This window comes from Populus nigra, chromosome 6 (assembly GCF_951802175.1).
Source record: "Populus nigra chromosome 6, ddPopNigr1.1, whole genome shotgun sequence".
NCBI lineage: Eukaryota > Viridiplantae > Streptophyta > Magnoliopsida > Malpighiales > Salicaceae > Populus > Populus nigra.
This window is the reverse complement of record NC_084857.1, coordinates 15,863,580-15,878,852: the sequence shown is the minus strand read 5'-3', so window position 1 is coordinate 15,878,852 and position 15,273 is coordinate 15,863,580. Positions and strand designations below refer to the sequence as shown.

The 15,273-nt window shown below is 32.1% G+C and overlaps 1 protein-coding gene across 6 annotated transcripts; it reads left to right on the top strand.

Annotated features, from left to right (window-relative positions):
- Positions 1-9,483: 9,483 nt before the first annotated feature.
- Positions 9,484-13,612, top strand: LOC133697926 (TORTIFOLIA1-like protein 4). Of its 6 annotated transcripts, none has more exons than XR_009842955.1 (5): positions 9,484-10,471; positions 10,702-10,810; positions 11,009-11,583; positions 11,952-12,047; positions 12,190-12,308. XR_009842955.1 is itself a non-coding variant. In XM_062120759.1 (5 exons), the coding sequence occupies exons 1-5, from the start codon at positions 9,671-9,673 to the stop codon at positions 12,196-12,198; spliced, it is 1,515 nt and encodes a 504-aa protein (XP_061976743.1). In that variant the 5' UTR covers positions 9,484-9,670; the 3' UTR covers positions 12,199-12,332. The 6 variants fall into 6 exon arrangements, 4 of the variants coding, with proteins under 4 accessions (XP_061976743.1, XP_061976741.1, XP_061976742.1 ...); XR_009842956.1 differs by having other exon boundaries at positions 12,124-12,224; XM_062120759.1 differs by having other exon boundaries at positions 12,027-12,047; positions 12,190-12,332.
- Positions 13,613-15,273: the final 1,661 nt, after the last annotated feature.

The window sequence follows — 15,273 nt, the reverse complement described above, 5'->3', positions numbered from 1 at the left end:
TTTCCCCTATGAGAAGCAGCAAAACGGTGCTTCTCGTAGACATGCGATTCAGCTGACATTTTGATGGGTCTTACCATCAAAAAACAATTTTTTCTTCTTAACCAAACGGCATTTGGTGTGGCTACGGGTGAACCTCACTCGCAGCCATGTCACCAAACACCCTCTTAGAATGAGGTGATGGAAAAAATAAATAAAGAGTTAAATTGTTATTATTTTTATTATAAAGTAGATCATGTTCATTTAAATCAAATCTAATAATTTAGATTTAATGAATATAATGATTATATATATATATATATATATATATATATATATATATAATAAATTCAATCCACATCTTGATAAAAAAATAAAAAAAAAATAAAAATAAATACCATTTCTCTAAGAATTAATGACAAAATTGAAACTCATAACCAAAAGAGTTAACAAGTTTTCTATCACAAGTATTTGATATTGTGGTGTAATGTATTTTTTAAAAGTGTTTTTTAATAAAAAATACATTAAAATAATGTTTTCTTGTAATTTTTTTATATATTAACATATTAATACCAAAAAAATAATTTTAAAAAATAGAAATTATCACATTTGTAGTCATTAACATGAACTAAGGTTGTGTTTAGGAACACGGTGCAAACCGCGTTCCTTTAAATTTTGATTTTTTTTATTTTTTTTAATTATTTTCATATCTTTTTGATGTGTTGTTGTCAAAAATATTTTTAAAAAAATAATTTTTTTTTATTTTAATATATTTCTAAATAAAAAATATTTTAAATCGCAAATTATTATCATAATTCTAAACAAGCCTAAACCTTGTTGAAAAAAACTACTATAACTCAAAAATAAAAATTACTATTCATTATAATAATGGAGTGACAAGTTTGGCCAACTCACTCAAAATACAAAGCTTTTTATAAGAGGCGATCGGTCTTTTTAAGGGATTTATAGGTAATTATTTATTTAATTAGAAGTAGCTTGGTCTTTTCATACCTTTTAGCACATTAGAACTATTTGAATGCCCTATATCCGGGTTTAGGGGCTCTTTAATTTTTATAATAATAGTGTAGTGACTATGAAGTCCTTAGAATTTAATTTTTTTTAACCTTCTCTTCTAGGGTTTATTGGTATTTTCATCTTGATATTTTCATAATTTTTTTTTAGTTTTAGGGGCGAAAAAGTATTTTTATCCTTTTCCCTTCTCTCCACCTCAATCAATGTAATGCTCCTATAAAAAATCACAATAACCCTTTAATTTTTTTTTTGAGATTTAGTCTCTCTTATTTTAATTGCAATTCCTTTATCTCATTTAATTATTTCAAATTGAAAATTGTTTTTGTTTTCATCCCCCTTCAATTTTTTCATCTCTTAGATTTTGTTCTCTTTTTTTTTTTTAATTGTTAATCTTTATTTTTTTAGGTGATTTTCCAAGTTGATTTTGTTTTTGCAATTTCATCCTCCATCCTTTTTTTTAGGTTATTTTTATTTTTATTTTTCTTGATTGTTGTTTTTTTTTCTTTAACAACTTTTTGAATATATATATATATTTTTTATTTTATAATTCAACATTAAATTTACTAGTAATTAAACTTCTTTATTGAACTGGATATACAATTCATACATTGCAAAGTTAGAAGATTAACCCACTTATAGAAGACTTAATCGAGTTCACTTAGTTTTTCATATCATTAAATTAAAGTTGTTTTTTTTTATATTATTAAAATAACCAAACTTATTAAATCACTTGACTTAGTGATCCGAGTTTATGATTTTTCTTTAATTTCATTATTCAATGTTAAATTAGTTAAGAGTCAGGCTTTTTTGTTGAACCTAAGTCTAAGATTTCATGGGCTTTGAATTTAGAAGATTAACTCATTCTTAGAAGTTTCACATAGGTTTGCCTGATTTTTCATATTATTAAATTACAATTGCCTTTTTTTACATGTTATTAAATTAAATGATTTTATGAAATGCAAGCGACTCAATAATCCAAGTCTTAATCTTTTTTTTTAATTATATTTTTAGAAACACTTATGTTGACTTGACTGTTTTTTTTTACATTCGGTTAAAATTTTTCTAGCCTATAGGGTAATGCCGACTATCAATCTAGATTTACTTGTGTTATTTTTTAGATTCTTTTTTAGATTTAGTTTATTTTTAGCTTTTACTATTTGACCTTCTTAATTTGTTTTGGTATAGATTTCATAGGATTATTATATTCTCCTATTTTTAATAACAAGTTTTGCAGATTTATCATTGTTAACTGAGGTGAATTCAATGTTTTGTCATTTTAAAGATTGTTTTAAAAAAACAACATGCCATTCTATAGATCAATATTTTTAAATGTTTATTTTTTACGCAGCATATATCAAAATTTTAATTTTCTATATCTTTATATTTTTTTAAAAGACTAAAAAAAAAGGTCACGGGTAAAAAAAGAGAGTAAAAACTACTAGATAAAGAAGTTCGATGGCCACGTCCTTTGGCTGCATATCTTATCCATGTAATCAATGGAGGCTGAGCCATGAATTCTTGTGATTTTCAATATCTTCTCGGCAACCAAGCAAGCATAAGGCTGAATCTTCGAATCAATTAGTCTGTCTGAACTATGCTGGGGGGGTCACTAGAGAGTCTAATTGCCGTGCAGCCTATTCAGGTGATAAATGAATTCAAGCTAGCTACACCTAGCTGGTAGATAGGAAAAATCTCTCCATATTTGCTTTATTGCTTCACTCACCAGCCCTACCTTGTCTTTCCTTGATGTGATTGCAATATTTCTTGAGAAGATATCGAAATTAATTGTCAAGTTTCTTCTTGTTTCAGTTCATTGAATATCCATCCTCAGATGTCACGTGATACACTGCTAAGATCACTTGCCCAATATTTCCTCCCATGTCTCTGTCATATGCTCCACATTCATCCTTTCTTTTTTCGTCCCACATTATTCTTTTCTTTTTTTCGTTAGCAACAGATAAATTCAAATAAAATATATCTACTTTTTTTTTCAAAATAAACCTCACCCCTAAATAATTTCAAACAACACTTTTAAGCTTATGTTACCAAACCAGAGCCCAGTATATACTTGAGGCTTAAGAAAAATGAGCTCGAGCATTCCAACTCGAGTCCTTGTGAGCCTTTTTACTCTAGCATCCCTGTGAGCTTGAACTTATATGCTTGAATCTAATATATTTGGATTTAGACAGCGTGTTTATATTTATTTTTCACGTCTAATAGGATTGGACACCTTGTTTGAGCCAACATTTGCCAGAGAATTTTTCTGGAACCCTATACAGATCCCTCAATATTTTATACTGATCCAATATGTATTATTTTGAGTAGAATATAACTGAAAAATCTTCCCCATACTTGGCAATTGGGTCACCTCAGGATGTACAATCTTAAAAAAAAAATGTAATTTTGTTTTTGAAATAAAAATATTGTATCTCTAACATACATTTTTTATTTATAGATCTTCATTGTAGTCTTAGACTCATACATTTTGTAGGTGATGTCTAAACGCCTCTCACTGATTTGCTAGGGGTTGATTTAAGATCCTCCATTCTCCAAGTGATGTCTAAAGGTCTCTCATTAATTTATCATGGATTTATTTGGGATCCCCCATTCTCTAGGTGATGTATAAGAACCTTTCATCAATACGTCAGGGGATGATCTCAGACCTCCCATTCTCTAGTGTAGTCTTGAATGGGCACATTCTTTAGGTGATGCCAAAAATCCTTTCACCAATTCACTAGAGATTGATCTTGGATCTCCCGTCTCTTTAATGCAGTCTTGAACTGACATCACTCTCTAGTGGAGGGCTCTCAGGTCCCATGTCATCCCAGGAAGGTCACATACCTCTCACACACCATTAACCTCTCTTCAGTTGGGGGCTTTTAAACCCCCACATCATTACAATGGAGGTTATAGACCTTTAAGAAGCTCTCAAGCCCCCCACACTATCATTAGAGAGGCTATAAACCTCTTTTTTTTATGAGATCTTTTTTCAATTGAAGGCTTTCATGTCTCATGCCATTTTAAGGAGGTCACATACTCCCACACTCAAAGAGATGGACTTGGTTTTCCTGGTGCAATAAAACTACTCTCCATGGATCCTTTCCCTTCACCCTTTAGAAACTTTTTTAAGTATAGGTGTTGACATGAGTTCGCTCGTTTCAACCTTTTAGAAGCTTTTTTAAGTATGGTCATTATTATGGGTCACTTTCCTTGAGTTCCCCTCAAGTTTTTAAAATATTTTATAAGTATAGGTTCACCCTTCATTGTTTTCCACTAGCCACTTAAAATATATTTTAAGCATGAGTTACTTTATATAAGTATCCCCTTACCTCTTAGAAAAATATTATAAGTATGAAGTCTTTTATATCTCACATTATCATTCTAAGAATTTTTCTAAGTATTTATATACTTACAAATTTTTTCAAACATGGTACACACCCATACATACGGACTCTCAGGTTTATTACCCAAGGTTTTAACCCATCTTCTTATATGAATAGAATTCAACAAACTCACCATGGTAACCGAGTATTTTTACAAGTTTTTATGAGTTAATACCATAAAGACTTGAGGAGCTGTTGATAGATTCAAATAAAATGAACCCAAAACCCCTTAAAAATAAATATAAAAACACCCTTTGTGTTCGGGTTACCAAGCCCGAGCCCAACACCAAATGAGTATGGGCTTAGGTGTGGCAGCTCAAACTCATGTTAGGCACACACCCAACATCAAGGATGTTGGGTGTGCACCTCCGTATTCTTGTGGATCAAGCTTCTGCACTTGAGCCCAACATGCTTGGTTTCAAATAGCGTGTTTGGATTCATTTCTCTTATTTAATGAGCCTGGACACTTTGCCCAAGCCCAACACTCGTCGGATAACTTTTTTGAGACCCTACACAAATCCTTCATTATTTTATACTAATCTAATAAGTATTTTTTTTTAGTATAATACAACTCAAAATATCACAAGGGTGAGATTACACTTCAGTCACTTCTCTGCATAAAAGGACAAGACTCATGCACTATAAATATACCATGAATCTTTCAAGCTAAATGTTCATAATCTTTTTATTCTTAATATTTTTAGTATATATATTTTCAGAGTCTATCTCTCTAAAATATCATCATACTTTTTGTCTCTACAAAGTTACTGTTTTTACTATCAGAGAGTTCATATCCATCAAAAGGGAGTTTTTGCAGACATCACCTACTACTATCACAGCTACTAGCCACCTTCGCTTACCAAGCATTACCTGCTATTACCAACTATCTGGGCTTTGCATATCAAGCCGTCAAACACCTTAGCTAAGAAGAATATATCAGATTGTTTGAACTAAGAGATTAACCAATTATCCAATACATCAACTTTATTCTTAAGCATCTTGAATTTTGGGACTCATCAACAACTTATATCAAATAATCATTTCTATCTCCATTTTAGCTATATGCATACATATAATTTAATGCATAGTTTATTCTTATAATGCAATACACATTTTATATGACACATTACAATTTTGAATAAGTTCTACTGAAAATTATTTCTTGAAACCTTAGTTAAAATAAAAACTATAATTTATAACTTTTTTTATATTTACTTTTTTAAAATACAACCACAAAAAACTATTATAACGTCAAACACACACTGAGTATCTTTTGCTTTCCATTTTTCTCCTACAATCCTAACTCCAAAATCTAAGAAATATGCATTGAATCCATTTTTTTCCATTAAAAATTGTTTAAATAAGTTTAGAATTTCTTGCCTGACAATAAAATGAACTTCGAAAGCTAACCGGTCAAGGTTTTTCCATTTCTTTAGATTTTTTTCTCATTGCCATGAGTTACAACCCTGATTTCTACTCTCCCTCACTTTGTTTCCACTTAAATCTTTATTTGATGGATTGGTTGGTGTCTCACACTTCCTAACTCATAAATTTTACCTGATTTTTATTTTTCTCTTAAGGATTTTTAATGTTTATCTCTCACAATTCTTTTCTCTCTTTGTCTTGTTTATTTCTAGTTTTACTGGTAATTTAAGGAAGAAGAAAAGGCTGACTTTTCCAGCTTTTAAGTTCAATCGACTATTTTACCTTTAATAAGCCCTTTTAAATTTATGTTCGACTGTCAATATTTTTGCGTAGCCTTCCTAAACTCTGATTGTCCTAAAGTTTTATCATATCATAAATCAATATGTTATAATACTCATCATAAAATTTAAGTCTGATCTAATAGTCGAATTGAAAGTTAAACTCGATAACATAAAACTGATTGAGAGGTGATTTTACACTAAAAATCTGCATGTCTAGTTTCACTATTCTATGTATCATATTAATTATTACAATAAATCCTTATGATCATCATTTTATTCCAAAATATATTTATTTAACTTTTTTACTCTTAGGTTCATTTATGGCTTATTACCGTTTCATAATATCGCTATCGATTTTTAACCAATATTTCAACCAGCATTATTTTTTTATATTCATTATTTGTATGCTATTCGTTTTATTCTCATTTTTTCAAGGTTTATAAATATTTATGGTGTCAAACTAGTATCCTCACTAATTCCCTCCACCATAAAGCTATCTTAGTTCACAAGGGCTCTATTTTTGGATCTCACATTGTTTTGCAGTATTGTTGGCCCACTTTAATATCTATCATTCACTCATCTTAATATTTCCTATACTATTAACGTAGTTTGTCAATTCATGCATTCTCTCACCACTAATCACTGGAGTGATGTTACATAGATCTTATGCTATCTTAAAAACATAATGTATCATGGTTTACTTCTCACACGAAGTAACTTATCTCAACTACAAGCCTTTTCTGATGTAAATTGGGCTAGTTCTATTGATGATAGATGGTATACTAATGGTTATTGCATATTTTTTGGATCAAATCTAATTTCTCGAAACTCCTACAAGCAGCCAACTATTTCTCGCAACAACACTAAAATTGAATATCATATTGTTGCCAACACCACTATATAACTTCTATGGATACAATCTCTATTATTAAAACTTGGTTTTCCCCTTTTCTCATCATTTACCCTATGATGCGACAACATCAAAGCCACCTTTCTGACTACTAACCCTGTGTTTCATACACGAACAAAACATATTGAAATTGGTTTTCACTTTTTCTATCATATAGTAGCTTCTAATGCTTTTTATGTTAGGTTCATCCCATCACGTGATCAACTTGCAGATACCTTCACTTTTCTAATCCCAAGTTCAATCATATGTGAAGCACTTTCAACGTTTGTGAACTCTCGTTGCGACTGCGAAAGACTATAAGACAATAATTATAAAACTTGGCTTGGCCCCATGAGTTAACCTGAGTGACCCTGGACCTTAGACCAGGTCTCAAACCATAAAATCTAAAGATGAAATTGACCTGGTCAAACTTGGGTGACTGCTGAGTCAATCCAAAACTCAGGTGACTTGGTGTAACCTAGGTAAGACCTGGATTTTTTTTATTTTTTTTAATAAACCTAGAAAATGTAAAATTAATTATTAATTACTTAGTCTCATATTTTTTTATAGCCCACATTAACATGTATTATTTCTTAACCTTTCGATGTAGGATAGCTATACTAAACTTTATGCTGCATATTTCTTTTTTATAGCCTACGTTTACATGAATTATTTTTTAATTTCTCGATGTGGGATAACTATATATAACTTTTATCCACATGGATTGTTTCTTAACTTTTCGACATGAGATAACTATATTATACTATAATACACTTCACATTTCTTATTTATAATCTACATCCACATTAATTATTTTTTATTTTTTCAATATGAGATAACTCTATATAGCCTACGTATACATGGATTGTTTTTTAACTTTTTGATGTGGGATAACTATACTATACTTCATGCCTCATGTTTTTTTTTTATATAGCTTATATTTATATGAATTGTTTTTTAACTTTTCAAAGTTGAATAATTATATTACACTTTATACCTCAATTTTTTTATATAGTTTACATTTTCATATATTATTTTAAAATCTTTTTATATAAAATATTAAAACTTCATACATAACCCTTTTTTTTATTAAATTGATTCAGGACTAGATCCTATAGCCCTGTCAACCGCCGGGCTGCCTGTAATAATAATGGTTAAGACATCATCTATTTCTCAGCAATCAAGTGCAAATTCAACACCTCATTCAGCAGAAAACCACAGCAGCAAATACAGCCAATGATCATGCAAAATTCAAATCAAAACAACTTGCTGAATCAACAGTCAATCCATTTGAAGATAATGCTGATATATGATTGTGTTTTCGAATATATATATATATATATATATATATATATATATATATATATAATACAAATGCGACGAACTTATCTATAAATAGAAACACTTCACGCATTCAAATGCATTGAAGTCATTTGCAAAATATTCTTTTTTTTTTTTTTTTATAATCTAACTCAGGTTTGACGGGTAAAAATTAATCGGGAAATAATATAAACAAGTGAAAGAAAAGACAGATAGTCATAGAGCGAAGCTGTTTTTGTTTGTTTATTAGATGTCTGAACTCTGACCCTGCAGGTCTGAAGACCTCCCATCCCATGTGCTTATCCCATGTGGGCGTGGCCTAGGGCGAGGGCCAGACCTGAATCCTTATCATTGCTTCTCTTCTCTCTCTTTTATTAAATTACTTTCCACCAGCAGTTAAATTCTACGGGCACACAAGCTTTATTTAAATGTGTTTAAAACTTTTAAATGTGAATTTCAATCTATTTTTTATTTTTAAATTATTTCTTAATATTTTTAAATTATAATAATAAGTTGATATTAAAAATAAAATTTAAAAAATAAAAAAATATTTTAATAATTTTTTAAAAACAAAAAACTTTAAAAAACAAACATTATCATATTTCTAACAATAAAATTCTGATTGTTTAGAAAAATTCTCTTCACTGTTATGTTTTAAAAATATGTAATATATTTTATAATTTTTATAATAATTAACATTAGCACATTTAAATTATAAAAAAATATTATAAAAAATGATAATTTAATATTTTTTTAAATAAAAAATAATTTCAAGCACATTATAAAAAACAGAAGTTAACGTGACACCAAACAAATCATTTCTCTTTTTATTTTATAATTCAACCACAGCTACACTCCAACTCATATATGTTTGTCATGTAAGTCTAGAAAACAACGTGGTACCTAGAAGTCAACCCGGTTCAAAGTTTGCAAATCAGATAGGTTAATTTAATTCTTAAAAATAAAAAAATCCTAAATAATATTAATTTTTTTTAATCTGGGTTTTTTTCACTAAACCGGCCCGGGGCTAGATCTTGACTCGGGGATTGAGACCGGGTCTTATAATTATAGAAAACATTGAGACCAATGTGCTTAAAAAGTAAAGTAAGAGGAGTGAAAAAACAAATTGCAACTAAATGTGGGAAAGTGAAACATTTTAAATATGAATATCGATTCATTCATCCACAAACATTGCACCCGCACCCCAGAGTCTCACCTTTCTGAAAATTAGTATCAACTAACTTGCACAGTTGCCTGCCACCATCTCACCACCACCTGCTCACCCGCCACAGCCACAGCCACAGCCACAGCCACAGCAATGCCAAGATAAACACCAAAAGTAGAAAATTAATTACCAAACAAAAATGTCTCCTCTCCAAAAACCACCGGTTGCCAATGATCTCAAGCACCGTGTCATAATCTGTCTCAACAAGCTCTCCGACCGTGACACTGTCTCCGTTGCCACCACAGAGCTCGAGTCTATAGCTAAAAACTTGTCTACTCCCGACTCCTTCTCACATTTCCTAAACTGTATTCACAATACCGATTCCTCCTCTAAATCTCCTGTCCGAAAACAATGCGTCTCTCTTTTAACTCTCCTTTCTCGCTCCCATGGCAACTCCCTCTCACCCCACCTCTCCAAAATGATATCCACCATCACTCGCCGCCTCCGCGACCCCGACTCTGCCGTCCGCTCTGCCTGCGTCGAAGCCACCTTCGCCATGTCTTCCCAGATCACGGACCCCCCCTTCTCAACTCTCTCCAAGCCTCTTATTGACCTGCTGACTATTGACCAGGATCTCAACGCTCAGATCGGGGCAGCCTTGTGTTTGGCGGCGGCCATTGAGGCAGCGCCAGAGCCAGAGGTAGAGCAGTTGAGGAAGGTGCTGCCGAGGCTTGGAAAGCTGGTTAAAGGAGAGGGGTTTAAAGCTAAGGCGGCTTTGTTGAGTGTGATTAGGAGTATTGTTGGCGTTGGTGGGGCGTCAAGTAAGGGGATTTTGGATTGGTTAGTGCCGTGTTTGGTAGAGTTTTTGTGTAGTGAAGATTGGGCCGCCAGAAAAGCCGCTGCTGAGGCCTTAGGGAAGGTGGCATCAATAGAGAAGAAGTTGGCGAAGGAACATAAAGCTACCTGTTTGACTTCTCTAGAGACCAGGAGGTTTGATAAGGTATGGAGTGCCGTTAATATTGTCTCTGTTTTTATTTCCTTGGGACTTGCTTGGTTGCTGAGAAAATGTGTACAGATTATAATCTTCTTCTTCTATTTTTTTAATCAGAAGAGATTGCAGTTCGAAGGTAAAAAATTAAATTAAATTGCTGGCAATAGATCAATGAGTGTTTTGATTCTGAAAGTTGCCAATTTCATACTGATATAATTTTCGTGTATATAAAAAAAAAGGTGAAGGTGGTCAGGGAGACTATGAATCGTACATTGGAGTTGTGGAAGGAAGTACCAGGCATTTCTCAGGAAAGTTCAGTTCCATCTCAATCTACATGTTCTTCTATAGGTATCATCATCTTCTTTTCTCTCCTTATAAATCTTATTTATTATGATTGATTATTTCAGAAGGGTTCAACGATCTGGTAAGCACGACATTAAAGTTGAAGTTAGTCTACTATTACTAGTCTTTGTAGTGAAGATAATCAATATCGGAAATTTTGACACCATCAATTTATGTTCTTGTTGGATTTTGCCATGGGACCAGATAATGTTGTTGGTATATGCATCTCCTCTGCCTCCAAAAATTCTAAAGACGTTGGTTTCAGAACTCCTTTATCTAAGAAAACAGTCCCTGCAATTAGGTTCCCTCCTTCCGATGCTTCATCCGTGACAGCTTCCAAAAAACAAAGCCCCGCAAAGAGCAATGACCACAATTCAAAGACAGGAATGTTACATAAGCTGGGCCATGATAGACACTCTGCTTGGAAAATTGAAATTGCTACACCACAAGGAAAAGTTAGCGGTGATGATACAAGGAATGATTCTGAAGTTTTGGGATCAGGGCAGAATGGGGATGGAACAAGTTCTATGCGAGAAACAAGACGTGTCCTCTTCGGTAGCATCCGAGATGATAAATGGAACAAGTTCGGTGGTTTGAAATCTGGGTCACTCGTGGTTCCATTTCAGGAGGATGAAAACTGTTACAACAAAGTTGTTGAAGTGAGCAGTTCTACGGAAGATTTTTATGAGAACCACAAAGATTATGAGGATCTGTCTTTAATCCGTGAACAGCTTATTCAGATTGAAAACCAGCATTCTAGTCTTTTAGACCTTCTCCAGGTACAAACAACATTTGAATTTTGATCTCTCCTTCCGTGTCTTCCCTCTCTTATCCATAACTAACAAGTCATTCATGCCAATTGTGAAGAAAGGCTTTCATTTCCTCAGTTTGCCTACAGCATATTGTTGCTTGCTACCGCTCTATTGGGACCATTTGCCTAGATGAGATAAAGCATGTTTTCTCTGTATAATTTGTGATGGGGTCTTCAATTAATGGTCACATTTTCAACCCCCACTCAGTAGAGATTAAACCCCTTGCCATGCATCAATATTCCACCATCCACCTACTTTTTTATGCAATCCTGCCTTGAACACCCAATTATTGCGTACTCTATGGTTTACTAATGCTTTCTTGGCGATCACTTCAGTGGAAAGTACTGTGGTGCTCAAATGTTGAAAAGTAAATGCTGACTTCAATCGTCCCATCCTTTTCTTGAATTTAGGGATACATCGGGAGGTCCCAGGTTGGTATAAACTCTCTCGAGACACGTGTTCATGGCCTGGAGATGGCAGTTAATGAAATTTCATATGATTTGGCAGTATCAAGTGGAAGAATTCCTAAAACTAACCATGCAGAGAACACATGTTGCAATCTTCCTGGTGCAGAATTCTTGAGTTCGAAGTTTTGGAGAACAGAATGCCGGTATGTAAGCAATGTTCCTGTTAAGAATGCTCGCATTGAAACATGCAACCCAGGAAGCCAAAGATATCAGCATCAGAATAGGGGTGGATTTGCTGTGAACACATCGGCAGGTTTTTCCAGCATAAATGGGCGGAATTCAGGATTCTATACAAGTCAAATGGCAAATAACACAAGTCGAGATGAACCTATGCAGCAGGTGATTAAATATATGGTCTTGCACTAGGTTTACTACATTCGATTTTTCTTGTTACAAGTTGATGCTATTTTTTTTTTCATTTTGAACATCAATCAAATAAATCCTCCATGGTTGTTGGTATCATGACTAAGTGTTGTGATGGCAATGAACTACAAACTGCAAAATATTTATGTTAGTGAATATCTGAAGTGCTGCAAATGATTCCCAGTAGTTCTTTTGAATAGCACCATATGCTTTCCCATTCCATATCGATTTTCCACCGCTAAAATTTTCTCATTCTATTTGTCAAACCAAAATTCATCATTCAATTGATGCTTGCATTGATACTTTTTCTTCATACTATCATTATAGCGTATTCTTGAAATTAGCATGGCTTCCTGTTGGCAATATCTTGAATATTCATCATGTATTTTTTACATCCAGTGTAGAACTGCAATTTAACTCGAATGCATTGTTTATATCCAGTGAAAGAGTTGCTATTTCATTGGTGATGATGTGTTGGATTTAGTGGTCCAGTTTAGTTTATTTGAATAAAAGAACTGGTTAAGATTTTGCTTAAAGCCAAGTTTTTTTTGAACCCATGCCAATTCCATGCTTAAAGAACTGGTTATCATTCTACTGCACAAAATAATTAGTATCTGAACATTACGGATCCTTACTGAGGTCCTCATAGCATGTATTTGAGGAGTTGATAGCACTAAAGTTCACAATTATTAGAATTTTACGTATGGTCTAGTTCATTCATTTGCACAGTATGAGCTGACAAGTATGGTTTTCTGGATACAATCTTGTTAGAGTAGGAAGTTGCTATGGTTAATACCTTATGCTTTCCAAACCAACTTTCTATTTATCTGCATTTGTGTCATCAGGTTTCCTCCTAAATCAAAACAAGAGTAATTCTCGACAGCAATCCAGCCGAGAGACAAGTGCATAAATATGAAAATTCTGGAATTCTGCCACCTTCTCACTGATTATACTACAGACTTTGGGAGACAATATCCAAATTTCTCCATTTAGAGGTGGCATTTTCTTTTGAAACACGCCACCTGAGCTAGCTAGTCTGCAATGATTCTTATTTAACATGAGTTGCATCATTTGCTGATATAGAGAAGTAATATCTGTACAGAGATTAGTTTTTTTTCACGCTGTGGCTGCTTTGTATGTGAATAAAGAATATTTTTGTGGGATAATCCACCCTGTGCCTAGAACCATGATGTATCTATCCCATTGAACAAATCATGCAAGATAGAACAGATGCGAGGTACAGCTACCAATCCTCTGCTTGCTTATATTGCATGGAGTTCCAACTTGGCTTGTGTGAAGGCTTTTGGAGCTTAGTTAAGGCTGTAAAACAATTGGGATAACTCAACTCGTTCTACAGATCGTTGCAGCTCGTTCATGGAGAATGTGAATAGAGTTGAAACAAGTATCTCTCGTTACTAGACTTGTTTTATTTTTTTGTTTTTAATTATTATTATTAATATAAGTGTTTGGATTAGCTTGCATGTTTCTCCATTAATTAATTAAAATTAATAATCATAAACAAATTCAAAACTGATTAATCGAGTTACCGGCATGTTAGACTTGCATGCTTGCATTGTTGATAAAGAAGCAATTAGATAGTATTTTATACAAAAATTATAATTTCTCTTAACAAATCTCTTACAAGAAGATTCTATGGAATTTATTTGAGTGCTTCGGTCCGTGTATGTTGACTTTGGGAGAATTCAGTGTCAACACACCTAGAAATTATTTTCAGTATACAAAAAAACCCTAGAAATTATCGTGTTTACCTGTGGGAGATTTTCTAGTTTTCTACTCTTTTTTTTTTTCAAGAAATAGAAAACTAAAGAAAACGTGTTTTACTAATTGAAAAATAAATAAATCTTGTAAACACATTTTCTAATTCTCTGAAAACTGGAACACATCAAAACAATTGTTTTCTAAATCTTTTATAATAAAAATTAAGGGTATTGTTTGGTTCATCTGATATTTTATATCCATTTCTCTTATTATTTTTAAGGTAAGCCAAGCACAACTAAATTGTTTTCTATTTTAGAAAATCAGTACTTGGTAAACATGTTTTCTTAATTTTTAATGGAAAATATTTTAAGAATAAATAAAATAATTTTCTAAAAATAAACAAAATAACAACTCCAGCTTAGTCAATTTGGATATTAGCTAAATAACCCTACGATTTCTATGAAACTATGATAGATATAGCTATAAAACATAGATGGTTGTCTTATCAGACAACGTGATTATAAAAATTAACAGAAAATGATTTTATTGAGATTCAAAATAGAACGTAAACTACAGCTTGTATAGTTTATATTATATATAAAAAATAAAAAATATATATAAATTTGGTAAAAACCTCTAGTATGCTAAGACACTAGTCCATTGACTTGCATTTCGATGCAAGCAGCAAATTGTTTTTTATTTAAATATAAAAAAATTGTTAAAATTGTGTAAGTTTTTTTTTAACAGTATCATTAAATTTGATAAATTAAATGACTAATAATAATATTGTTTGGATTTAAAAAATAATCAAGATGATAAAAACACTATAAAAAGAAAATTGAAACCAATTAATCCTACAAAAACCAAAACTAAACATATCATAAAAACCAATTCAAAATAAACTAAATGCATAAAAAACTTTTCAGTATTGCATTTAAAAATAAAATTGAGACTAATATATTTGATTGACTAAGATTTCACAATCTAACTTGTCAAGCCCTCAATTCGAGTCATGATGTTTAATGAGTTTGATTTTTTTTTATTTAATTATAGAAAAAAATATTTTATGAAAAGCTAAAGGATGAAACTGGAAGAAAACAAAATAAAA